This window comes from Saccostrea echinata, unplaced genomic scaffold, assembly GCF_033153115.1.
Source record: "Saccostrea echinata isolate AGI-Se365-2 ecotype Australia unplaced genomic scaffold, CSIRO_AGI_Sech_v1 ptg000054l, whole genome shotgun sequence".
NCBI lineage: Eukaryota > Metazoa > Mollusca > Bivalvia > Ostreida > Ostreidae > Saccostrea > Saccostrea echinata.
This window is the reverse complement of record NW_026889803.1, coordinates 12,931,406-12,958,195: the sequence shown is the minus strand read 5'-3', so window position 1 is coordinate 12,958,195 and position 26,790 is coordinate 12,931,406. Positions and strand designations below refer to the sequence as shown.

At 32.4% G+C, this 26,790-nt stretch overlaps 2 protein-coding genes across 2 annotated transcripts; one reads left to right on the top strand and one right to left on the bottom strand.

Moving 5' to 3' along the window:
• Positions 1 to 5,284: 5,284 nt before the first annotated feature.
• LOC133204629 (GTP-binding protein Di-Ras1-like) lies at positions 5,285 to 6,209 on the top strand. Its single transcript, XM_061340381.1, has 3 exons — positions 5,285 to 5,426; positions 5,552 to 5,725; positions 5,863 to 6,209. The coding sequence occupies exons 1-3, from the start codon at positions 5,285 to 5,287 to the stop codon at positions 6,207 to 6,209; spliced, it is 663 nt and encodes a 220-aa protein (XP_061196365.1).
• Positions 6,210 to 13,415: 7,206 nt separating this feature from the next.
• Positions 13,416 to 26,727, bottom strand: LOC133205430 (exosome complex component RRP42-like). The gene is made up of 10 exons (XM_061341248.1): positions 26,597 to 26,727; positions 24,255 to 24,356; positions 22,939 to 23,033; positions 19,714 to 19,879; positions 19,528 to 19,598; positions 19,292 to 19,412; positions 19,134 to 19,192; positions 17,058 to 17,154; positions 15,578 to 15,727; positions 13,416 to 13,652 (listed from the first exon to the last, which is right to left on the bottom strand). Exons 1-9 carry the CDS (start codon positions 26,651 to 26,653, stop codon positions 15,623 to 15,625), a joined length of 873 nt encoding a protein of 290 aa, XP_061197232.1. The 5' UTR covers positions 26,654 to 26,727; the 3' UTR covers positions 13,416 to 13,652; positions 15,578 to 15,622.
• Positions 26,728 to 26,790: the final 63 nt, after the last annotated feature.

The following is a 26,790-nucleotide window of genomic DNA, read 5'->3' as shown; positions in this document are numbered from 1 at the left end:
CAATTGTTGATTTTTTTTTCTCTTTGGACTTTATCAAACTTAATTTAACTTTTTAATTATGCTTAGCATCTATATAGATCTTTTCTGAAATAATTTATTGCACAAATTATAGACCTTTAGTGCCATTCAAACATTATATATATTTTTTTTATAAAAGTATAATTCCAAATGTTTACCTATTTTTCTCTCCATTTTTCAGTCTTTCCATCGAACGCCCCTACTTGGTACCGGTATAGCCTTTACGGAGTTCTGGGAGGGGTGTCTGTCGTAACAATAGGCCTACTGAGTTTCTGTTGCAAAAAAATTTGGGCTGTGTTAGGGAAACGTGATGATGACGATGACGAAGAGGAGAGAAAGAAATGCAAAGAATATAACAACAGCAGGTTTAGGGCACCACGAGTGAAACCTTCACGAGTGATGACATTGCAAAACATTTGATCGCCATATATGTCACGGTTTACGATGAATGGAATAATTAATATTATTATAGATTATTAATTAATTACATAAAGATTCTTTTAAAGATTCTAGACATTATAAACACTTTTTTGATTCGTATGCTTGTTACGACTTTAACTTGCAATTTGCATAAATACTGCCACATTAGACATTATTATAGTTTTCTACAAAATGAATTTAAAACGTTAATTCTAGATGATAAAATATAAAATAACGAAGAAATGCTTTTTTCCTCTTTTTTATGTTGCGTCCTCCCCCGAACTTTGAAAACAATGTACGTGCCTGGACCAAAGATAGTTGAATTTCGCTCACTATCAACCACTTCCCCCGATTTATTTAAGATTTTGTTCGGTCATTCAAACACTGTTTACACTCCTGCAAAGCAGACTTCCCGGAAGTGGGTCCAATGTATTAGGGGGCATTCGTACAAGATAAAAAAGTGTAATGAATTTTCAAGTATTTAATGATTCATTAGCTAATCAGTCTTTAATTGATAATGGCTTGTAAAAAGCACTTAAATGCGTTCACTAAATAAATGGCCTATACTAGGCTTAACGCATTGGATATAACAAATTATTGAAAATGAAATATTCATAAAATTAGGCAAAGTTTTGTCGATTATCTTTCAAAACTTCTTCATAATTTATACTAGTATTATAACCAGACCTTGTCAATTACTTTGAATGGTAATTAATGCATTAAATAACAATTACATTCGATTTTATCTTACGATTACCATTACTAGTATTTTCATTTAGAGAAATAAAAAATTTAAATACAATTACTGTCTTAGCTAAAGTAATGAATTATATTATATATTACATTTTATGCAAATATAACAATAGAATATTTGAAAATACAATTTATTGTACCTTAACCTAAAGTCAGATTATGGTACCTGGTAATTTCATTTTTCCTGACATGTTCCCTGAAATTTACTGTGGAATCATTTTAATTTGTGGAGGTCAATGTTCGTGGGCAAAATTTTAATTGCTCTTTGGGACGTAATTTTGTGGGTAACTCATTTAAATACGAAAGATTAAATGAATCAATATTCGAAATAAACGTTCATGGGGGTGTAAATTCGTGAGCAAGGGTGACCCACGAACATTGGTCCCCTATAAACAATGTTGATTGCACAGTACATTTACTGCTTGAATTGTCATATGATACAGATTTTTTCTCTGAAAACCAGCCCTAGGAAACTTGTCTGTACTGTGTTGTTTGCAGACAACAAATATTTTACATCCACTTATACCCCTTTTCAGATGCATTTTAATTCATCATGTTCATAAACGTTGAATTTCAAGTTTACTGTGAAAATCTTAGTGTCAAGTAAAATGTGTTCCATTAAAAAACATTTAACGTTTTTATCAAGCACCCTTGATAAACATTTTTCAAAATGGTAAGATGAGGGAAAATTTTGATTTCAAGAATTTTTTTTAAAGAGGATGACTGCATGCACTGAACGCCGGGGTTTGGGGTCTTTTTCTATCGCTTCTGTTGCTTTTAAATCTAACTCATTTCATTTTTATATATTTATGAAAGTATCTTGTTTAAAAGTAAAAATGATTTTAGACTGTAATACAATAAAATGATTTTATGTTTTCTGTACTTACTCTTTTCAAATATAGAGAATTTACACTTACCTGCCCTTGATTGAACATAACGTAGCATGAGAGGTTGAGCTAACATTGTAAGAATGGGTCGAAAATTAGACTAGAAAAATAACAATGACGTATTAAAAAAATACGAGACCACTATTTCCCATTCCCTTTTTATTCTGTATGGCACAAGTACACAATTTACAGAGGTTTCAAAGCGAAATTAACAACATGTTTGTCTTTTAATCTCCGTTTGATACGACATTAGTAATGAAAATATACAGCTACAGTTAAAAGAAGAACAATAGACAAACACGTGCTGACCATGTATAAAGTCAGTAAAAAAAAGTGGGCGTCCTCATTATCGTACGGAGATTCAAGAAATTGTGATGGCCCCGACTGAAAACATATTCGTACTTCCTAAATACATACTTCTATTTAATGTAATTTAGTAAAGTTGTAGACTAGATGATGACCATTCCTGCAATTAAAAGAAAAATGCTTGTTTTGAAAGTTCATTTTGTCGTAAATTTGGCATGTCCTTAAGTGCAGTCATCCTTTAAAAGAATAAATCATCTGTCACTGAATTTAATTTGCGACAGATTCATTAAAAATTATGATTTCATGAAATAAAAAGATACAGTTGAACTGTAATTGAAAGGCAATTTTCAATACTTATAATTTCATGAAAATAATACATGTTACAATTACTTGTGATTGAAAAATGGGCCCATTGCACAGTAGATCCCACTTTAAAAATAATTGATAAAGGTAACATTGAATTGGTCAACTTTAAAGAGGTTTTAAGTTAAATATGTAAAAAAAAGTATTAAGCATACTTTAATGAAAGCAAAAAAAAAAAAAAAACAAAAACAAAAACAAAAAAACAACGATTTGTACAAGTACAAATCAAAGATTTTAAAGGTTACTTGGAAGCTCAATAACTTTTCAAACATTAATTCTGAACATCTTTGCGAAGGCTTGTAATATGATTGAATTTTCCACTGCATAACACTGAAATCAAAGCAAGTTGTTGATGTGCTTAGTTGTAGCAATATTAATCACCCTCGTTATCACCCTCATTCCCATGCTGTTGGTACTAGTAGTAAGTTGGTTAATAAATTCTATGTCATTTTCTAATAATAAATCATTCCTGATGAAGTAAAGTTAATTGAATTGTTTGAACACGTTTGTTTATTAAATAACCTTGGAATTCCCCGTGCGTTTTCCAGTTTGTCTCTAAAAACTAGTATGTTATATAATATATATAGTCACGGTGTTATGATATTTTTACTTTCAAAAATAGTCTTAAAAGTAATTGGTTACATCTATGCACGTAGGTTTGACGATTTAGGCAGTTTTTTTTCTGTTTCTTTGTTAGTCTAATAATTGAACCCAAATTCTAAATTTTGAAATAAAAATTAATTCGTCATTTTGATTCCGATACTGGCAAACGTTGATATGTTTCGTGAACATATAAACCAAGGTTATTCGAAGGTCAAGGTAACACGTAATTTAACTGAGAAACGTTGGACGATCATACTTGGAAAAATCATAGCTTATGATATGTGACTGTATCATACTCTCAACTTAAGGTCAATAAAACACTTACTATGCACCGTTAACCTGTTAAGTTTAGGTTTACCCGTCAACCTAAGTCAACCTGTTATAATATTCTTATGAATCATATTTATTTAAAAACTTCTAAATGCGACAGAACTCTTGCTGTGGCTTTCAATTCAACATTTCGATATATCGACGACGATTCATCGATTAGCAATAGTTATTTTAATTCATATGTCAACTCATATGTCATGTCATACTTATGACTCCAAGTTTTCCATTGTCACCTTTCTCCATTTATGAAGTAATATTCCTCAATCACCTGCATACGCTGTTTAAGTCTGATCTGAAAATGTTTTATGTTTAAGAGACAGGCCATTGACAAATGATTTGATGTTACATGGTTTTTAACTACTGTATACAGGGAAAATTTCGCCCCCGTTTTATTTTCGCCCCTTTCGCCCTACTCATACGTGGGCGAATTTAAAACAGGGCGAACTCAAAGATCACAGTATAGTTTCTTAAATTAAACAGAACTTTGACTGTGCGAATTTAAAACGGGGCAAAATTGTTTGCAAGTGTGAAAGGGTGAAAAAAGCACGGGGCGAAAATAACCCTGTATACAGTATCTCTTAAAGACAGCATTCTGCAAATTCTATTGTCATTATAGTGAACTTATTTGCAAATGAAACTTGTCGATAGACAATACACATGTAGATGGATGGAAGCTACAACACAGAAAAGGTACATATAAAAGGTTTTTCATCCTTGACTTTAAACCATGTATTTATATTTTACATTATAATGAAGATCAAATTTGCATGTAAAAAATATTGAATATTTACAATAAAACTGAGACAAATTGTGTATTTAGTTAAATATGTCTTAGAGGCACAATTATGTTCGTGGTAATGTCGTGAATATTGTTCATAATTCTTTAAATAATTTGGTGACACAAAGGGGACCTAATACACCAAATTATTTTATTTTCTTTATTTGGATCTTAAAAGAATGAAGGCTAAAATGTTAGTAAGAATTTTTATGAACTTCTCAGGTAAGGTAAAGGAACTGAAAATATCACGTATATAATTTCATACTTTCTCTATCATGACAATTTTATTTTTATTCGATGTATATTTTCAAAATATTGTTCATTATTGAACCTTGTATCCCTATACGCTTTCCATGACCTTTATCAAGATGATCAATTTTTGATATAAAATAGCATTTGATTGAATCTTAAAGTAGAATTTTTTTTTTCATTTATGTTTGTATACATGAGAAAAAAAAAACAAAGTTGGCGAAAACATGGCTCAAGAACTGTTTTCAGCACCAAATGTTGCATTACAGATAATTTCGTTAATTGTCTATAGGGAGATCTAAGCAAATGTTTACATTAACATTTATAACCAATCAGTTCCTTTCGTTCTTACTTGAAAGTCTGTCTATTCCTATTTCCTGTCCATAATTCGTTAATAAAGCTTAAATACATGTATTTCCAATCCGTAAAAGGTAATCTACGTAGGACGTAAATTAACATGTAAGTTTGATTGACATTAAAACATTCATTTCAAATGATATATAAATGAAAAATTTTGAAAATCCAAAACATAACTTGAACAATACTCCCAATTGAAATTTTCTACAAGCAAGATAAAATGAGGCAACTACGTATTGTATTTCTTGGAGCCGAGCGTGTAGGGAAAACGAGTATTATCAAACAATTTCTGTACGGATCGTTTCAAGAAGTGACTGAGTCAACTCTTGGAAACTCTTACAATGAAACTATTTGCCTTCCTAGTAAGTATATATTGTATTTGAATTATGGTTTATGGTACATGTATTATTTCTGAAAGTATCTTGGCATTTTGTTCACAATCCAATATGTAAATCATTTTTTTAAATCATTTTTGTCATTTTTACAGATGGTTTATTTCAACAAGTTCAAATCATCGATACTTCAGGCAGCAATGAGTTTCCCGCCATGAGAGACGTCAGTATTAGGAATGGAGACTATTTTGTTGTAATGTATGCAGTAGATAACCCTCAGTCCTTTGATCAGGCCCACACACTTGTTCAAAAAGTCAAAGACATAAAAGGTATATGTGCGGTCGAATTAAACTGTGACAAACAAACAGAAAAATCAGTTTATTTATTAAACAATGCTACATTTAAAACTTATTAATCAATTAAAAGCAGTGAACATCATACTAAAACGCTGTCTTTCTTATTCCAGGAAAAGACTTCAGCAGAATTATTCTAGTTGGAAACAAGATAGACAAGACAAGTGCTAGACAAGTAACTACAGAGGAAGTTTTGAAGAAATCAGTTACCGAGGAAATGCTCTGTTTCACTGAAACAAGCGCCAAACTAAACTGTAACATTAGATGTCTTTTCCAAATTATCTTAAGAAACTATGTGAAGTCGGATGATTTGTATTTCAAGAAGAAAAACAGAAAGATATCAAAATGTAAAGTTAAGAGTATAACTGGTTCCTGTTTTAAAGCTAAGAAAACCTCCGTGCAAAATCTTGTGTATTCACTTTATACTAAAAATAAATATTTACATGTATGTCCAGCTTAAAGTTATTAAAATGTAGTTATTCCCTAGGATGAAATTAGCGTTTATAAAATATGAAACAAATAAATTGTAAATTTGCATACATTCTGCTGTAGCAAAATTTTATTACTGGCACTGTTAGTGATTATTTTTACGTCTTAAGCTTGCTGTTGTGAATTTTATCAATCTTAATTTTAAGAATGCAACGCTCAAAAATTCTTCTTCTTTTTTTCTTACAAGTTTTTTGAGTAGAATTTTTTTTAAAGTGTTAGCGTTTTTTTTCCCCTCAAAACCTGCGATGTAGTAGAATTCTGTATATATTATTTTCATGTGAATTTTTCTAATAAAGTCAACGAAAAGTTGAAATTAATAAAAATTATCTCAGAAAGTATAATTGATTTTTGTAGTTTAAAATTTCTTGCAAGATTTTTTTCATTCATATAACATGTCACCAGATGCCCTCGAAGGACCTCCTATTTTCTGAGACTGAGAAAAATTTTAGGAAATCTCTGTGATATATTATGATATTGTAATCTGCTTTGATACTGATACAATGTTCCCTTTAAATGCATACAAATGCTTAATAATTATGATTCCTCCAAGTATGAACCAAATTTGCAGAAAAAAAAAAATTTTTAGACAGGGAAAGTTCATATATTGCACTCAAATATATATGTGCATGTAGCTTTGTATTGAAAATCAATTATGAAAGGTTTTACACACCACGGAGAGTGTTGAATGAGTTTCTTTTTCCTGATAAAGTGATGTTACAATGTAGATGAACATGAAAGTATAATAAACATAACTTTTTTACTTACAGAGTAAGTTTCGCGTTTACACTTGATTGCGTCTGGAAAGTCTCGTAAACTTTCGTGAGCAAAAGGTTTCTAAAACAAAATTAAAAAAAAAAAAAAACCCAAACAATCAAACAAAACAAAATAAAAAAGAAAGAAAGAAAAATTCCCGGTCGTCTTTTTCAGTAATTATGTTGCTTTTAAATTGATGGACCAGGAAAAAACCCAGCAAATAAAAGTTAACATAAATGAAGACTGAATATTTTCCAAATGCAAAATGGTGTAAATCGGAGGAAAGATATCAAACCAGTACCAAAACTTTTGATTTCATCTCTTGAATTAACATCACAAGACTTGAAGTTACATATAGTGTAGAGGAAAAATTAGACTGAAGTGTTTTTCTTAGTCATCTTTTCTTTATTATTGCAGCCCGGAGGACCGGGCTGCTCTATACATGTAAGTTTAAGTGGGGATTGAGGTGGGAGAAGTTATTCAAAATTAAAGGTTTTCTAAACATTAAAAAGATTGTTAATCAGAATGTTCTTTCCCTTTATAAATTATGAGATACACAATATATTTACTTCCATAAAGTGAATCTGTAAAAATATATATGCTTTTTATATTTAATATATAAAGTTGCTTATCATTTACTATCGAAAAAACGACAGGTCCCTTTTTTTAGAACATCGAATTTTACTTATCGCATAAAAACGTAAAAAAGTACTTTACACAGTTCGTGTTTTATATTCTTTAAGTGAAAGACATTTCTGAAAATAGGTGATGCATGTGTCTGGTTTCAAATTATATTTCATGCAGCCAATATTTACTTGAGGAATTGATAAAGTTTAAAAGAGTATCGTTTTTATTCGATTTTCATCCGACTATAAGTTTTCAAAATATTCTCGACTATCGTCTCCATCATTTAGACGCATGCCTTTTTCACACATATCGAAGCGGTTTGATGATCAAGACTCATTTCCATTGTTTACTTTATTTATTTCCCGGGCGACAATGGATGGTTACATCAATGTTTCCTTGTTAGCTCTTCTGAGCCAAAGGCTCAAAGAGCTAATGCTATGGCCATTTGTGCGGTGTGCGGTGTGCGTAAACTTTTTAGAATATGGGCCATAACTCAAGAACCCCTTGGCCAATTATTGTCAAATTTGTCACAGGGTATCCTTGGCCCAAGGGCTCCCTTTTATACTAAAACTGGGGTTGTGACCCTTTAACAAGGGGAGATAATTAGGAAAATAGAAAAAAAGTACTGGTTGCTAAAAAATCTTCTTCTCAAGAACCACTGGGCAGATTATCACCAAACTTACACAAAAGGATGAGGATATGTTGAAGATTAAAATTTGCACGGGGATTTACCCTGGCGCAAAGGGCGTGGTTTCAAGGTCACTTCAAAGTTGACCAAAAATTACATTTTATTAAAATGTTGATATTTTGCTTACTATTAGGACTAGGATCATCAAATCTTGTCAGTTGGTGCATCTAAGGACCTCATATCATGTTGACTCAAAAGTAGGTCACGATGACCTACTTTTTAAATTTTGCTGCCATTCTTTTTCAAAATGATTTAGAGGCATATTTTGAACAATTTAAGGCCTATGATCATCAAACTTTGTCAGTTGATGCATCTTGGGTCCTCAAAGTACGTCAACTAAAAAGTAGGTCACCTTGACCTACTTTTTGAATTTTATGGCTAATCTTTTTTAAAACAATTAAGGTCATTAATTCGAATACGGGGAGGCTTAGAATCATTAAATCTTGTAAGATGATGCCTCTTGGGGCCATAAAACATATTTATTAAAAAGTAGGTCACAGTGACCTACTTTTTGAACTTTGCAGGCATTCGATTTCAAAGCGTTTTAGAGGCATAATTTGGACATTTGAAGTCCTATGATCATAAAACTTTGTAAGTTGATGCATCTTGGGTCCTCAAAAAAGGTCAACTGAAAAGTAGGTCACCGTGACCTACTTTTCAATTTATATGACTATAATTAAATATTTCAGGTACTAATTGGCTTAGAATCATCAAACTTTGTCAGTTGATGCATCTTGGGTCTTCGGAGTAGGTCGACTAAAAAGTAGGTCACAGTGACCTACTTTTGAAAATTTATGGCGTTAATTAAATATTTCGGGTACTAATTGGCTTAGAATCATCAAACTTTGTCAGTTGATGCATCTTAGGTCTTCGGAGTAGGTCGACTAAAAAGTAGGTCACAGTGACCTACTTTTGAAAATTTATGGCGATAATTAAATATTTCGGGTACTAATTGGCTTAGAATCATCAAACTTTGTCAGTTGATGCATCTTGGGTCTTCAGAGTAGATCGACTAAAAAGTAGGTCACCGTGACCTACTTTTGAAAATTTATGGCTTTAATTAAATATTTCGGGTACTAATTGGCTTAGAATCATAAAACTTTGTCAGTTTAGGCGTCATGGGTCCTTGGAGTACAACATCTGAAAAGTAGGTCACGGTGACCTACTTTTGAAAATTTATGGCTTTAATCAAATATTTCGGGTACTAATTGGCTTAGAATCATTAAACTTTGTCAGTTGATGCGTCTTGGGTCCTCGGAGTACAACAACTGAAAAGTAGGTCACGGTGACCTACTTTTGAAATTTTATGGCTGTATTTAATATTTTCAGGAATTATTTGGCTTAGAATCGTCAAAATTTGTCAGTTGATGCATCTTTGGTCCTCGGAGTAGGTTGACTGAAAAGTAGGTCACTGTGACCTACTTTTGAAAATTTATGGCTGTAATTAAATATTTTGGGTACTTATTGGCTAGAATCATCAAACTTTGTCAGTTGATGTATCTTTGGTCCTCGGAGTACAGCAACTGTAAAGTAGATCACGGTGACCTACTTTTGAAAATTTATGGCTTTAATTAAACATTACAGGTACTAATAGGCTTAGAATCATCAAACTTTGTCAGTTGATGCATCTTGGGTCCTTGAAGTAAAACAATTGAAAAGTAGGTCACTTTGACCTACTTATAAAATTTTATGATTATAATTTTAAAAAATATTTAAGGTATTAATTGGCTTAGAATCATCAAACTTAGTTGATGGGTCCTCAGAGAATGACAAGTGATAAGTAGGTCACCATGACCATTTCTCAGGTACTAATTGGCTTAGAATCATCTTGGGTTCTCAGAGTGTGAATTGGAATTTCAAGGGTTTATGTAAATATACAGGATACTTTGAGGCTTCAAATAGAAGTGATAGGTTGTACAGTTTATCAGAAGAGCGATTCAAGGCCCATGGGCCTCTTGTTCAGTATTGTTCTGCATACCAGCTTATTTTTGCATAATGTTTTAACCATATAATCAATTAGCTTAAGCAATAGACTTTAGATGCCTTAAGTTAGGAGAATATAAAAATCTCGAAATGCCTCGTAGTTCAACTGCTTGATGTCAGGAGTAAAGGAGAAGATTTTTAAAGATAGCACTAATTTTGATAGTTTTAGCCCCAACCCTCAGGCCCCAGGGGGGCAGGGACCTTGACATTCACAAATTTTGTTTTTCACTCATATGCTGTATGCCAAAACTGATTGGAATTGGTTCAGTGGTTCCAGAGAAGAAGTGAATATGTTCAAATGTTGACGGACGAAAACAGATAGCAATAGGTCACCTGAGTGACTAAGGTGACCTAATGAAAGATATTAATAACATTTTGGTATAAAACTCTGAAATACCAGCAGTCAAATCAACCTTACAAAAATCCATGTTAAAATTTTACAATAATAATTTTTTGAAGATTAATGAAATATGAGGATACCGAACAGAAAACGATATGATGCAAAGTTCCTTTTGAATCAAATTTCTTTCTTTTTTTTTTTTTAGGGTATTAAGAGCCATTCTCTGTAACGATTTGAACTTTTATATAGGAGCTGTGGCACGCATAGTCTCAGAATTTCTCCAAACTCTCTATGATAAAAGTCTTTGATACCATAAACTCAAATCAGGCAGAAATTGGTTGCTACGTGTATGGTTACCATGGCAACATGTCCTAAAGTTTGAAAAATGGCATTTTTCAACATGTTCAGAGTCCCACAGTTAACGTTTGCAGCAAAGCAAACAAGTGGCAATGATTGTTTCTGAAAGTTGTAGGCCAGATGTCTCGAATGCATGATAAACATGTTTGGTAAATCAACTATTACATACGTTACTATGGAAACAAAGTATTCAAAAGTAATAATTTTGCTCATTTAATTTTATAAAATCAAACACTTAAGAATAAAAAAAAATTATAGGTTGAAATGCAAGCAAATAATAGACAAAAGATCCTTGTAACATATACCAAGGAAGAAATATGATATTTCTTATAGGTTGGCAATGGTTGCCATGGTTTTAATACCAAGAAGGGATTTTAAATTTACTCTATTAGTGTTTAAATCTAATCCTATCTTTTTAAAAAGCATATTTTTATATAACTAATGATCAATTTTTAAAGACGTTCATGTGACCCTAATTTTCACATTTCAAAAAACTCAAATTCAATTCTTTAAATAGAGCGTTGCTATGGAAATAAGCCGAAAAAATATGCATAAAAATCTGAAAAATATTCTGTTTCCTTGGATACGTACCCTTGTATGTACATTCCCAAAACTTTTATGATTGATAATTATGAACAACTAACCTGACTTTCAATTTTGACTGCCACCTAATCTCTAACTGGATGCAAAAAGCTGGCACATAGGGTTTAATATTGATATAAAATTCACAAAATCGAACATTTTCCCTTCTTGGTTACCATAGCAATAGTGTTGTATTTTTCAACAAAAGTTATCAATATATGATATTCAACTTTAGTTCTACCAGATAAGTACTATTCAAGGTGAGTCAAATAATACGTTTCTTGAATAAAAGGTAAGTAAATTCCTAATGCAGCAAAAAAATATCACTTTAAACAACTGGTACATTGTTTCCATGGTTACACTGCAAAGTAACAATTAATACCATTTTTTCTTATGTTGTCGGTGTTGCAAGGTCCTAAGGATGTATACGTGCCAGTCATGAAATTTATTGTTTTTCCTGAAGATAGTAGCATTTACCCAATCTTAGCAACACATTTTGCATGGTAACACTGTGTTACCATGGCAACCATGAAAGTTATTTTTAGAATAATATTGCCAATACCTAATTACTTAAGGTCAAATATTTTAATTGTTTTTTCTTACGTTGTTGATTGAGTTTGATCATTTAACACCTATCATTAGTGAATATTGAGCGTTTTTCTGCATTTTTCAGCATCTAAAATGTATTCCAAATGTACCCATGGTTACCACTTACTTAGAGATAAATTCTAAATAGTTTCTTTATAGCATTAGTGGCAACAAGGTGTCAGGTTTTTGTGAGAATTGTTTGTTTGTTATTCTTAGTCTTTATTAAGGCTTAATAAAGATTCAAAGTAGCTGAAAATCTCAATTTTTCCAAATTTTCTGGCTGTTACCATGGCAACCAAGACACATAGCAATGAAATTTTATTTGATATATGTTTCTGGTGTCAAGTTGTAATAATGTGCAAAGTTTCATCAAAATCGGTGACCATGCGTGGCAAAGAAGTTTAAGTGGTTACAGAGAATCGCTATTAAATGCTCACAATAATCACGAAAGTAGTTCATGCACTAAGTGTCCAAAGCTATGACAAACTTTTTAAGGATTTAATGATCGCTTATTTTTGTCCATTTTAGATAGTGACAGATGTATTAAAGGAAAAAAAGTAATAAAATTAGATAAGTTTGGAAGGTTACATTATTACTCTGGGCATAGTACTGTCAGGGGTGAGATGACCACGAAATTTACAATGTCAGATCTCTTTTACCAAAAAAAAAAGCCACATTTATCAAAGTTGATAAAATTTTCTGAATTATCTTAGAACCTATTAAAGCTAAAACATTCAGATGTTAAAAGCACACTTTATTTTTATTTTCTGAACTCTTGTGGTGTGTTAAACTCTTCAAATGAAATCTTTGCCAGTTTGTGTTGCATGCATATTTATAAGTCATTTGATTAAAAGTTACAGATCACAGTTTGAATGTCATTCTTGATATATTAACCATATCCCTTGGACTTATTACTTGCTACTGATGTCTCTTAATGATTTTTCCCCTTCCCTAATGTTTTAAAGATCTAGACAATAGAATACAGTATGGGACTAGATATTGCTTTTACCCCGCCTCTGATGATTTTTCGATGAAATCCTGGCTTTAAATTGGTTGAAGTCTGTCACATGAAGGGAGTGTAATACTTATACACAGTCACTTGAAAATCAATACACGGTCAATACAGAGCTAACTTGTTTTAACTCGAGTTCCCTTATATTTTTAATTGTCAATGGACTCTAGGCTTGCCGAGTGTCTCCTGACAATTCAAAAGTTATTTATTTTCATTGTGGACTATAAAAATATTTGACATGAGAAAATGAATTGGATCATTTTCAATTTATTTCATGATATAAAGATATAAACAACAAACAAGTCAATATAATTGCATCAACAGCCCTTATTGTGCAACTTGATGTCACAATGCACTAAACAGTAAATACACTTATTAATGTCACACTTTATTCGTTTCATTTTCCACTTTCTGTCTTCTGATTATGATCCATGCTTATGTCTCCTTGAAATGCTTCCTCCACCTCAGACCTCAAAGATCACATCTGTTAATATTCAAAATGATATATATATATATATATATATATATATATATATATATATATATATATATATATATATATATATATATATATATATATATATATATATTTATTATACTTTCATGTTAAATACTAAAATCTGATTGGTTTAGACACATTTAACAATCCGTAATATTACCCTCAGCGTTAGCAACACACTTGACAACGGGTAACATTACGAAAATATCACATGCGTTCAAATCATGCGCGTACGGTTCACCGTAGAATTCTCAAAACGTCGGTTGTGCGTTTGAAAGAAGCCGAACAAACGACGTCAATAAAAGCTTGCGTCCGATGTGGCTTACTTGAAAAAGACAAACGACAGACGAAACATCCTTGCGAGTGCAAACTTTAGGTGATAAAGGACTTTTTGAGTAGCAAACAAATAATAAAGAGGTTGGTAAATTATTTACGAAGCTTTCCTATTGAGAAAAATAGAAATTGGGAGTTTGAAAGCTTTCTAAGCGTGAAGTTAACGACGATCTCCGAATTTTTTAATGACATCCGAAATCAATAAGACATTCAGTATAATAAAATAAATAGTGCACGTTTTTGAGGGTAACAGTTGAAATTGACACCCCTCGGAAAACCATTGTCAACCTCCGCTGACGCGTCGGTTGACAATGGTTTTCCTTGGGGTGTCAATTTCAACTGTTACCCTCAAAAACGTGCACTATTTATATAATATATATATATATATATATATATATATATATATATATATATATATATATATATGAAATATGGAGAATAACGAACATTAATCAAGCTTAAAAGTCCTTTGAAACAATACAAATTGGGAGCAGAGCAAACATAGACTTCTTAAACATAGGAGGTGGGATCAGGTGCCATGGAGGAGTAAGCCTCTCTGTTGACCGGTCATATCCGCCGTGTTCTCCTTGTCACGATCGGGCAAATGAAAAAATCCAGACACATCAGTGCATTAATAATGGCCTAATAATTAGTATGAAAAATGTCAGTCAGCATTCGACTTAATGATAGATTGTATTTGCTAAAAAGGTCATTGTATTGACCATAGAACTTGCCAAATGTTGATATCCTTATTATATATATATATATATATATATATATATATATATATATATATATATATATATATATATATATAACTGCAAAACTTTTATTCTGCAATTAATTCAACGAAATTTATTCTGACATCGACAGATTATCAATACTTAAGAAGAACTAGTTTATGCCTGTGACCAGAACCCTTCCCCCCATTCAGTGGTGAGAGGATAAAAAAGCATAATTTCCACAAATTTTTATTTTATCAGTAAAGTATCTTGCGATTCCTGAAACATCTCATCAGAGTGATTTCTTGATAATAACTTTCGAAGTTACCAGTCATCATCAGTGGCCAATGAATCATTTTTGAAAAAGTAATAATAGCAGTGGAGAAGAGAAATTGATGTGAATATAAGTGACTCTGTTTGCAGTAAATAGCAAAATAAACTTTCATGTAATATCCTTTTTCACTCTGTTTTAAAGGGAAAGAATAACGATTATCGTTGTTTAGTACTTTTTTATGTTTACAAATTGCTTTGTAAGAAAATATGTTGAATAATTCATGATAATATTACAAACAAGTTATATCAGTCAACCGGTTACTCGGTCAGAAAAATTTGGACTAACTGGTTATAAAAAAATATCAGATTATCATCCTAAATATATGTATATCAGATCAGTACATGTATAAATAGTACTCTAGAATATATCAAACAATTAAGTAAGCTTTCACTTCAAAAATGGATAAATGTGAGAATAAAAGTGTAAGCAAATGGATAGAAAAATACTCTAAATGTATCTTTAATCATATATCTTTGTACTTTGAAGAAGAAAATAAATAAAAAGAAAAAACTCATATCTACCTGTGTTGTTATTTGCATCACCTCTAATCACACTATTTCAGACTTTTATTTCAGAAATCCAATAGGTTTTCTCTTTGAGCCTTGTCTTTCTTCTTCTAATAGTGATTCCATCAAACTTTTATTTAGAAGTTCACCAACTCTTTTTCCTGTCTAAAATTTAAATTAAACATGTACAATTAAAGTACTGCAAATTTGGAGATTGTTACATCAATTTTTTTGTTGCAATTTTTGGTCCAAATATGCTAAATATTAATTTTTATACTTTTAAATTTTGAAATTCAAAAAAAAAAAAAATTATTTACAGGTTAAAATTATGTATCAATTAAATGAACTTTTAGTTCTGATAAAAATCATTGATTAAAGATAAAAACATTCTGGTTCATTTGAGTTTAAAAGAATATATTTGATCCAAGATTATTGATTCAGACATTATAACCAGAAGTCTTTGACTAGACTGTAGGTTACTCCAGCATGCTAGAGGTTCACGGCGAGATACTTTTAACTTGGCGCCGCGAGGTACATAAGGAGCATAGGGACGTTAACTGAGGCTCTTACTAGTTGGAGTAGACTGTAGGTGTACTAGTTTGTACTGATGAGAAAAAAGCAGCACCCTGACTTGAAGCCTAGTAGCTTATGGCAACACCAATAAATAGGAATTATGATCATTTAGTTTGTGCACAAAGTTTTATTGAATTCAATTTCTCTAGTTTGGTAACCATTGCAATGCCTTTCATCAGAATTAAGAAAAAAAATAATATACTAAATCATCTTCATATTACAGAAATTTCTTTTATTAGTAATCAAACACTGATAAATAGAATTATGTATCTTAATTATTTTAGTCTACTTGTAAACCAAGTCCTACTGAAATCTAACTAAAACTGTACAGATAGTAGGGTATTCAATGAAATTCACAAAAATTCAATTTTTTAGTAATCATGGCAACAATGTTCATCGAAATCAGAAAGAATAAAAATATATTATTTTATGCATTTTTCTGTAATATACCTGTGTACCAAGTTATATTAAAATCAGACTTTAACTATATAGGAAGAGTAGTGTATTGAAGAATTGTTTACAGACAGATGGGCATATGATGGACACAATACTTTGACCAGTCGAGCCAAAAATTTGTACGAAATTTATAATCAAGAATAACATATAAATCCTCTTCACTTAGGTGGTCCTCAATAAAAGACATTCACAATCAAGAGAAAAAAAATCACAAAAATATAAATAATTAGTTATTTTTTGCAGATATTTTTAAAAGAAAAATATTCTTGGGAATGTAAGTATACATGCAAAAGTTCCTTAAAATTTCTTGACAGTAAAAATTTCCAGATTTATGTATTCTGAAAGATCAGCATTAGCAATGTCAGTTTACCCATGATTTCATGGCTTAATGCCTTCAGTAAACAAGATAATCATGATTTAAAATGACCAACTGACCATGATTTCTTTTAGATATGGTAATTTATACCTGCATCATATCCTCCACACTGGCAGGGTCCAGACTTCCACTCCCATCTTTCCTGAGTCCTGTCACGGTACCCCTCTCTGTTACACCCATTGTTAATCTAAAAGTAAATAGGGGTCAGGATTTTTTGCAATTTTAGTACAGGGTTAATTATACCTGCATTTTATAAAGAAAATTTCAAGTATATTGTTGTTTTCCTGCTCTGTCCATCCATCTGTCTTCAAAGTCCTCTTTTACTTTATTAAAGCAATAACCAATTCATTTTTTGGAATATGATGCAATAAGGAAGATGATATGTGGTGTCCTGTAGATGTGCAACAGGGTTACAGAATTTTGAATTTTGTCATGGGGGCAAAATGGGGTCAAAAAATGATGCTTTTCCCTTCAAAAACCATTTCCACAACTCCCCCTACATTTTAAGCAGTATGTATTTCATCTTTATTTGTAAGATGAATGGGGGTGTTCTGCATATGTGCAATAAGGTTTCAAAATTTTTATTTTCAACCTGGGACCAGACGGGGTTTGATAAACACTGGCACTTGTTTCTGTAATAAATTTTTTAACCCATAGTATATAATAACATGTATTATTATTATACTATGCATTAGAAATTTATTAGAGAAACAAGTGCCTGTGTTGATAAACAACATTTCATAGTTCTAATTTAGGCCATTTTTTTCTCTCTCTCTTTCTTTTTTTCTCTTTACAGAAAAACATTTTTCTGAAACATCCTCTTTTAAAATCTGAATTTACTTCCTCACAATCTTTAATATCAGATTGGAAATGAATTTATTATTTGAAATACTTACATAAGAGGCCCATGGTCATATGCTCACCTGTACATTTTATGCTCAATTTGATACATGTATACATATTTTACAAAAGTTATAGAATAACTTCTGTAGCTCCTTTACTACCTAGGTACAAGGGAGCTAGCATACATGTAGAAGCAAACACTTGCATGCTGGTATTGCTGTCTTATGACAGCATCTAGTACATGTAGCAGCTTAATGTGGTCATGCAAACAGTTCAGTTCTAATGTCTAAAATTTTTAAATAAAATAAAAAAATTTCAATTTGATAGAAGACTTAAAAAGATATTTTTGTGCCAAGACCAAGGAGACATACATGTACATATTTTAATTTTGGCAGAGAGGTAACTGCTAAGAATCATACATACAAATGGTTTGGTGCACATAAGTAAATTGAAGAGGGAGAGTCTCAAAAGTACAAGCATTTTCGATAAACAAGTTTGACTAAGCCTGACTCTAGGGCCTCTTGAACTGTGGACATTTCAAAATCTATCTTTAAATACTAACTCATTCTTATCATCCAAACAGTTTGATTGCTAGATGTTGAACACTGGACCAAGAAGCAAAACATTTCATGATTGTGGGTTATGTACTCATTACAACCATGCAAACAGTTTGCCTGCTAGATGTCCATGAGTAAAGAAGAGGTTTTTCAAAGGTATACTGTATATTCAATATACAATCAACTTAGCCCAATGGTTGGGCTGGCTTTAACTATGGGCCCAGGGGCCATGAATTTCATGATTCCACAGATGACTAGTGTTTATTTATAATGAAAAAATATTTTATGCTTAATGCTCATGAGAAGTGAAGATATTCAAAGATGTAATGTGTTTTCAATATATGACCAACTAAGCCCCACACTGTGAAGGTCTGAATCCAGTGGACATAAATTTTGGTAAAAGCCTTAATCACTGCCAATTATAATCTTGTAAGTAGTTAGATGCTAGTTGTCCAGGAGTAAGGAAGATTTTTGAAAATTGCATTAATTATGATGGTTGGCCACAACCTTCAGGCCCCAGGGAGACAGAGATCATGAAATTCACAATTTTTTTGTTCTTCACCATTTCCCATTGATGCTATGTACCAAAATTTGTTGATTTTCAAGTCATAGGAAAATACATAAAATTACATAGCAAAAGCTGAAGTCCTTTCAGACTTTTCATCTTGAAACCAGAGTTACAGAGAGGCAAAATAATGGACTGTCAGACATAAGGATGGGGAAAACAAGGAACAAAAAATAGGGTGATTATGAAAAGAACTGATACCTGGCTAAGCAACAGGCTTCTTCCTTTAGGCTGGCATCAACGATATGGGAGTGGCCAATCTGTGAAAAACAACCTGAGTTTTAATTAACAATTTATCACACATATTGTAGATGTCAAAACAAAACTGATACATGTTTAAGTATTTAACATGAATTTACCTTACAAACTGTGACAATGCATGGAGCTGATTGCACCTCAACCCTCTGTACATCATATGGATCATCAGAAATTTCCAGTTCTACCAGACCTTCATCTCTACTGACTGTCACTTTTGGAATTCTGGATAAAAAGTTAAAACACTTAGACTAAGAAGTAAAATTTACATTTTAATTATATAACAACAGGTTGTTTTTAAAGAATTGGATCAATGCATCACATAAATTAATAGCTTTACCTAGTGTTGTAGAGGGCTGCCTTTACTGCAACTGATGCAACATCAAACAAGTTTCCTCCACATTCTAGCAACTGAAAGTATAGAATTCCTTTACTATCAAACATAAATGTCATAGAATAATGGAATACAAAACTATTTGTATAAATAGCAAACACTACAAAAACTTTATTATTATTATGAACTTACAAGAACATCTACATATAAAACCCAGCACTGTTCCTCTGGAATGATGCACAATGCTTCCAAATCAAAGCAACTAGGACAGTCATATGTTCTGGTCAGAATGTTTCCAATTTCTGCTGCCAATTCCTCTCCCCCTCTTCCCTCAAACACAGGGGTGGCATTTGCTGAACTGAAAAACATTTGAAATTTATATCTTGTCCCAGAAAAATTGACCATTTTTTAAAAACAATCTACCTTCATAATGAATTTTTATACTGTGGATACTGTATTACAAGTATGTATGATAAATAATACAAGAGGCCCATGGGCCACAACGCTCACCTGAGTCAATATGGCCCTGCTGTTCTTTGTCAGCAGATTTCTTCTTCTATATATTCATACGTAAAGCTTTGATCAACTGTTCTAGGCATAACCTATCCCCAGTTGCCATGTTTTGAATGAAATTGAATCTAAACTTTCTGAGGATGCTTCTATATTCATATAACTAATCATGGTTTTGCTGTTCTTGAAACGGAATTTTAAAGATGTTTGCCATCCTACCCTGGGGGGTACGAAGGGGGGGGGGGGGTTCAAGATTTGAACAAACTTGAATATACACTACCTAAGGATGCTTCCATATCAATATGACTAATTATGGCTTTGTTGTTCTTGAGAAGAAGATTTTTTAAGATATTTCTTATATATATTCTTTTGTTAAACTTTGATCCCCGATTATGGCCCCACCACTACTACTGGAGGATGCCTTGAACAAACTTGAATCTACAATACTTGGGGATGCTTCAATATCAAAATGACTAATCACGGCTTTCCTGTTCTTGAAAAGATTTTAAAAGATTTTTCCTATTTATTCCTATGTAAAACTTTGATCCCCCATTGTGGACCCACCCTACCCCCGGGGATCTTGATTTCAACAAATTTGAATCTACACTACCTAAGGATGATTCCATATCAATATGACTAATTGTGGCTTTGTTGTTCTTGAGAAGAAAATTTTTAAAGAATTTTCCTATATATTCCTATGTAAAACTTTGATCCCCTATTGTGGCCCCACCCTACCCCCGGGGGTCATGATTTGAACAAACTTAAATCTACACTACCTGAGGATGATTTCATATCAATATGACTAATTGTGGCTTTGTTGTTCTTGAGAAGGAGATTTTTAAAGAATTTTCCTATGTATTCCTATGTAAAACTTTGATCCCCCATTGTGGCTCCATCCTACCCCCGGGGGTCATGATTTGAACAAACTTGAATCTACATTACCTGAGGATGATTCCATATCAAAATGACTAATTGTGGCTTTGTTGTTCTTGAGAAGAAGATTTTTAAAGAATTTTCCAATATATTCCTATGTAAAACTTTGATCCCCTATTGTGGCCCGACCCTACCCCCGGGGGTCATGATTTGAACAAACTTAAATCTACACTACCTGAGGATGATTTCATATCAATATGACTAATTGTGGCTTTGCTGTTCTTGAGAAGAAGATTTTTAAAGAATTTTCCTATGTATTCCTATGTAAAACTTTGATCCCCCATTGTGGCCCCACCCTACCCCCGGGGGTCATGATTTGAACAAACTTGAATCTACATTACCTGAGGATGATTCCATATCAAAATGACTAATTGTGGCTTTGTTGTTCTTGAGAAGAAGATTTTTAAAGAATTTTCCAATATATTCCTATGTAAAACTTTGATCCCCTATTGTGGCCCGACCCTACCCCCGGGGGTCATGATTTGAACAAACTTAAATCTACACTACCTGAGGATGATTTCATATCAATATGACTAATTGTGGCTTTGCTGTTCTTGAGAAGAAGATTTTTAAAGAATTTTCCTATGTATTCCTATAAAAAACTTTGATCCCCCATTGTGGCCCCACCCTACCCCCGGGGGTCATGATTTGAACAAACTTGAATCTACATTACCTGAGGATGATTCCATATCAAAATGACTAATTGTGGCTTTGTTGTTCTTGAGAAGAAAATTTTTAAAGAATTTTCCTATATATTCCTATGTAAAACTTTGATCCCCTATTGTGGCCCCAACCTACCCCCGGGGGTCATGATTTGAACAAACTTGAATCTACACTACCTGAGGATGATTCCATATCAATATGACTAATTGTGGCTTTGTTGTTCTTGAGAAGAAGATTTTTAAAGAATTTTCCTATATATTCCTATGTAAAACTTTGATCCCGCATTGTGGCCCCACCCTACCCCCGGGGGTCTTGATTTGAACAAAATCAAATCTACACTACCTGAGGATGATTTCGTATCAATATGACTAATTGTGGCTTTGTTGTTCTTGAGAAGAAAATTTTTAAAGAATTTTCCTATATATTCCTATGTAAAACTTTGATCCCCCATTGTGGCCCCACCCTACCCCCGGGCATCATGATTTGGACAAACTTGAATCTACACTACCTGAGGATGATTCCATATCAATATGACTAATTGTGGCTTTGTTGTTCTTGAGAAGAAGATTTTTAAAGAATTTTCCTATATATTCCTATGTAAAACTTTGATCCCGCATTGTGGCCCCACCCTACCCCCGGGGGTCATGATTTGAACAAACTTGAATCTACACTACCTGAGGATGATTTCGTATCAATATGACTAATTGTGGCTTCGTTGTTCTTGAGAAGAAGATTTTTAAAGAATTTTCCAATATATTCCTATGTAAAACTTTGATCCCCCATTGTGGCCCCACCCGACCCCTGGGGGTCATGATTTGAACAAACTTGAATTTACACTATGTAATGAAGGTTTCCCATAAGTTTCAACTTCTCTGGCCCAATGGTTCTTGAGAAGAAGATTTTTAAAAAAAGACAACAAATTTTCACTTATTCTTAATTATCTCCCCTTGGAAGAGGGCATGGCCCTTCATTTGAACAAACTTGAACCCCCTTCACCCAAGGATGCTTTGTGGCAAGTTTGGTTGAAAATGGCCCAGTGGTTCTGGAGAAGAAGTCGAAAATGTGAAAAGTTTACAGACGGACGGACGGACGGACGGACAGACGGACAGACGGACTACGGACAAAATGTGATCAGAAAAGCTCACTTGAGCTTTCAGCTCAGGTGAGCTAAAAAGTATTTTATGTTGTAAATTTTTTATTTAGAAAAAAAAAGGTTTCTTAAGAACTATGTATTTTTTTTCTGATTTTCTGTTATTTTGTTTGTTTTATATGTTATTGTCTATTTTCCCTTTCAACGGGCCTTATTCTTACCAGTCAACAAAAAACTCAAGCCTCCCTTTATTTGGCTTGTCTGGTGAAGGTTTATCGAGTTCAGCTTTAACTCCAGCAAGAATATCTGTATTTGCCTAAAACAGACATCATATAATATTATCAGGCCTGAGCAGGGTTGTAACCCAAGGGTGTTTGTGTCCGAGGATAACAATCTTACTCATACCTAATAATTTTTTATGTCACCAAGGATTATGGGTTTTAAAAGTATAAAGTAATTAATGTCATGCTTGAAAATAACTCTAGAGTAAGTTTTAAAAATAATTTTATTAAATAAGTCAATATATTTGGAATTGTATGATTTATACACCTACTACATTAAATTTTGGGAAAATCTCTTGGGTTCTCTTTCCCACATACTGCTTTGATACCAAATACTTTCGAAATACCAGGTATGTCAACAGACAACACTGACATCAACATAAAAAGAACAAGGTTCACTTAATGCCTTTTTTGGCCCTGTGAATTTCTGAAAAATTAAAACTGCTCAGTTTCAGTTAAAAATATATATGTAATTTTACTTGGACCCTTGGTGACTGCATATCTATTAAAAATGATTTTTTTTTTTCTCTAGTCCAGGTATTATGACATCATGAATTGTGTCATTATCCTCTAGAAAAAATTCTTCAAAATGGCCAAAAATTTCAGCTGTTTTTCAATATTTTACAGAAACCTCAACCTCTGATCCAAAATGTTCAATTATATATTGAAAGAACTGTTTCTAAAGATATATCCATGTCATATTTTTGGAATCAAGTGGTATGTGAGCTCATATTTTAATTCTTTGCTGAAGGTACTCAAATACATCCATCTTCAAAATTCAAGAATATTGCAATTTCACAAAGCCTGTTTTTCAATATCTAGACTCTCAGAGGAAACCTTTTTTATGGGAAATGAAAGCACTGTAAGTCCCTTCTTTTTATTGATATTTGAAATGGCCGGGACATTGGGACTTGATCAGTTAATTGGTATATGGGCAGGGCCATGTTATAGATAAAGTGAACCTAGCTCTTTATTGTTTATGGATTCTACATATTAATTAACTAATATATTAAGTATCAGAGTTCTCTTGCTTGTGAAATTTTATTGTCACCCTGCATGTGAGGGAGACATCAGGAATTGTCTCCCTGCATGTGACATGCTCTCTATCAATCACATTGGCTGCATCATTCTGAATAATAATAATACAGTTTATGTAATATGTAGTTCTGTTCTGTTATTTTATATTATGTATGGCAAAAAAAATAACACTATACAGGATTAAATAAATTAATTACAATATATTACTAGTATCATACCAGTCTGACACGTGCAGATCCTGTTGTATTGGAAAGCAGTCCAGTTTCTAATTCAATGTGTCTGTAATCTTCACATCCTCTCCCATCTTCTCGACAGTTGTCCTTTCATACAAAGTAAAACACAAAAAAAATAAATCATCATGTGCCAGTAAAAAGTTGGTCTGATGAATTACTACTGTATAGCTTAACAGGAAAAGGACTTGTTAGTTGACAGAATTTGTTTCTGATCCTTCTGTGTATCATAATGTAATTAAAAAACAATAAATATGTTTAAATCAATTCACAGCTTAACAATTATCTCTGAAAAATACTCTCAAAATAAGTATGCCAATAATTCAACATAACAGCTGCAAAAACACATGCTTAAACACATTAAAAAGACAATGGGAACTGGTGACATTTAATGACACCTTTACTGCACAGTGGACGCAAAAGTGAAAAAAAAAAATTATCTCTGCTGTACTGAAGAAATAAGGTATCATTTTAAAACATTTATTGGAATATAAATACAGTTGAACTTCGATATCTCGAACAGTGATATCTCGAATACCATGGATATGTCGAAGTGATTTGGAAGTCCAAACCACTTATTCTTTAAGTATTTGACCTCTGATATCTTAAATCCTTGGATATCTTAAAGTTATTTCTCTGTCCCATTGAGTTCAAGATAACAAGGCTTGACTGTATAGGTTGGTCATGTGATCAAATCCCATAAAGCCCAAAGTGCTTTATGGTAGATTTGATCACATACCAAACTGTATTTATATCTTGAAAATGTTTGAAAATGATACCTTAAACAGGTTTAATACAGATGGTTCAAATAGTGATACATAGAGGAAAACATTTGCAATTTATGTCAATTTTTAAGAAATATAGTATCATTTTAAAACATTTATAGGGATATACTCTTTTCAGTAATTAAAAAACATTACTGTATACGGGAATTTTCACTTGTTTACCCTCTATTCTCATGTTTGCTTTGAATAAAAGATTAAGTGCAAGAATATTTTCACATCCTCTAAATATTTATAGTCTATTAAGTGTGTGTACGCTTAAAACTACAATATTTATCGCTGCAAAAAGAGTGATGAAATGTTTCTATGATATAGATTTCTTACGGAAGCTTATCTGTGTTAAAATTGTGAGGATTGTTGAATACGTTTAGCACTTGCTAACTCGTTCATGAAATTATTCATTCTCATTTAATTTTATATCATTTCTTTCTCAGACATCGTAAATATAATTTTTAATACCACAGCTTCTTTTACGGATGAAAATAATAATTCAAAATATTAAATTTTAAAAGATAGTCATTCAAAGATGGTTTTAGAATAAATGCCCTTATAAGATTCCATATTTTTCGTATCATTTATCGACAGGGAAAATTAAAGTAAAGGTCGTTGATTTCTGCTGCATGTGAGTTTAAATTCCAATGCATGTTCAAAAAGATGTCACCTCCAGAAAACCAAGCTATGAATTTTTCCATTTTTGAACAAATAATAATATACTTATAAGGGAAATATTCATATCGGTTGGAAGAATACTCATGATGTCGTACGATTAAATCTCGCGTTACTCCTTTCGCAGCACTAAAGGACCGAAATTTTTTGTCAGTGAGGCTGCAGGTTTAATCGAGTTTAAACACATCACATCGTATTTTTCATGCACTTTTTATCTAATAAACGGATTCGGGCTACCGTACACAGTAATGTTTTTTTACTGAAAAGAAGAACAATTCCCTTTTAGTGTAACAATTACTGAAAAAAGGAATTGTGCTCAACCTGTTAAATAGCTCAATATGTGTTATAGCGAGTGCAGTGAGCAGTACGAAGGTCTGCTTGTCACTGTGAGCTCATAAAGCAACCTGGGCAAAGAGAAAATTCGGACTTTGCACATTGATCCAAATGAATTTTTTCTGCAGTAACCTGTGGTCCCATAATGCTTTGCGAATTGCATCTCGCCGCAAACTACGTTCTAGCGGTTCCAAGAAGTTCCAAAAAGAAAAAAATATAAACTCATTGATTTAATGGATATATTAATAGCAGATATTAAACAGTAAATTAAACGTCCTTTATTAAAATTAGCACTGTTCAGACTTTGTTTTGGTAATACAACTTACATACGACGTCATGTGATGTCAGAGTCTAGACGTGCCAAATGTCACGTGCGGTTTGAAGAGCCCGATCTAAATCAAAACTGAAAAGGTATCTTTTCAGTATCTGCGCTCGCCCTAACGGTCGCACCGTCAACATATTACAAGGGAAAACATATGCAAATGTAAATACATGTATCTTATGAGTGTCAGACATAAATTTTACTAATATCAGATCTAAAATAATCACTTGGACGCCATGTATAATGTATATTTTCTCAGCATCACTCAAGTCAACCTCTGCCATCTCAAATTTAAACGAAATGTTTTTGAGAACTCGTGTTTCCCTGCAATAATTCAACAGGAAGTGTTAAATACGTCATCAAAATTTGTATTTAAGGAATCGGTTTCAAAATGAGTTATTTTTGTTCCCGTTTTTTACAG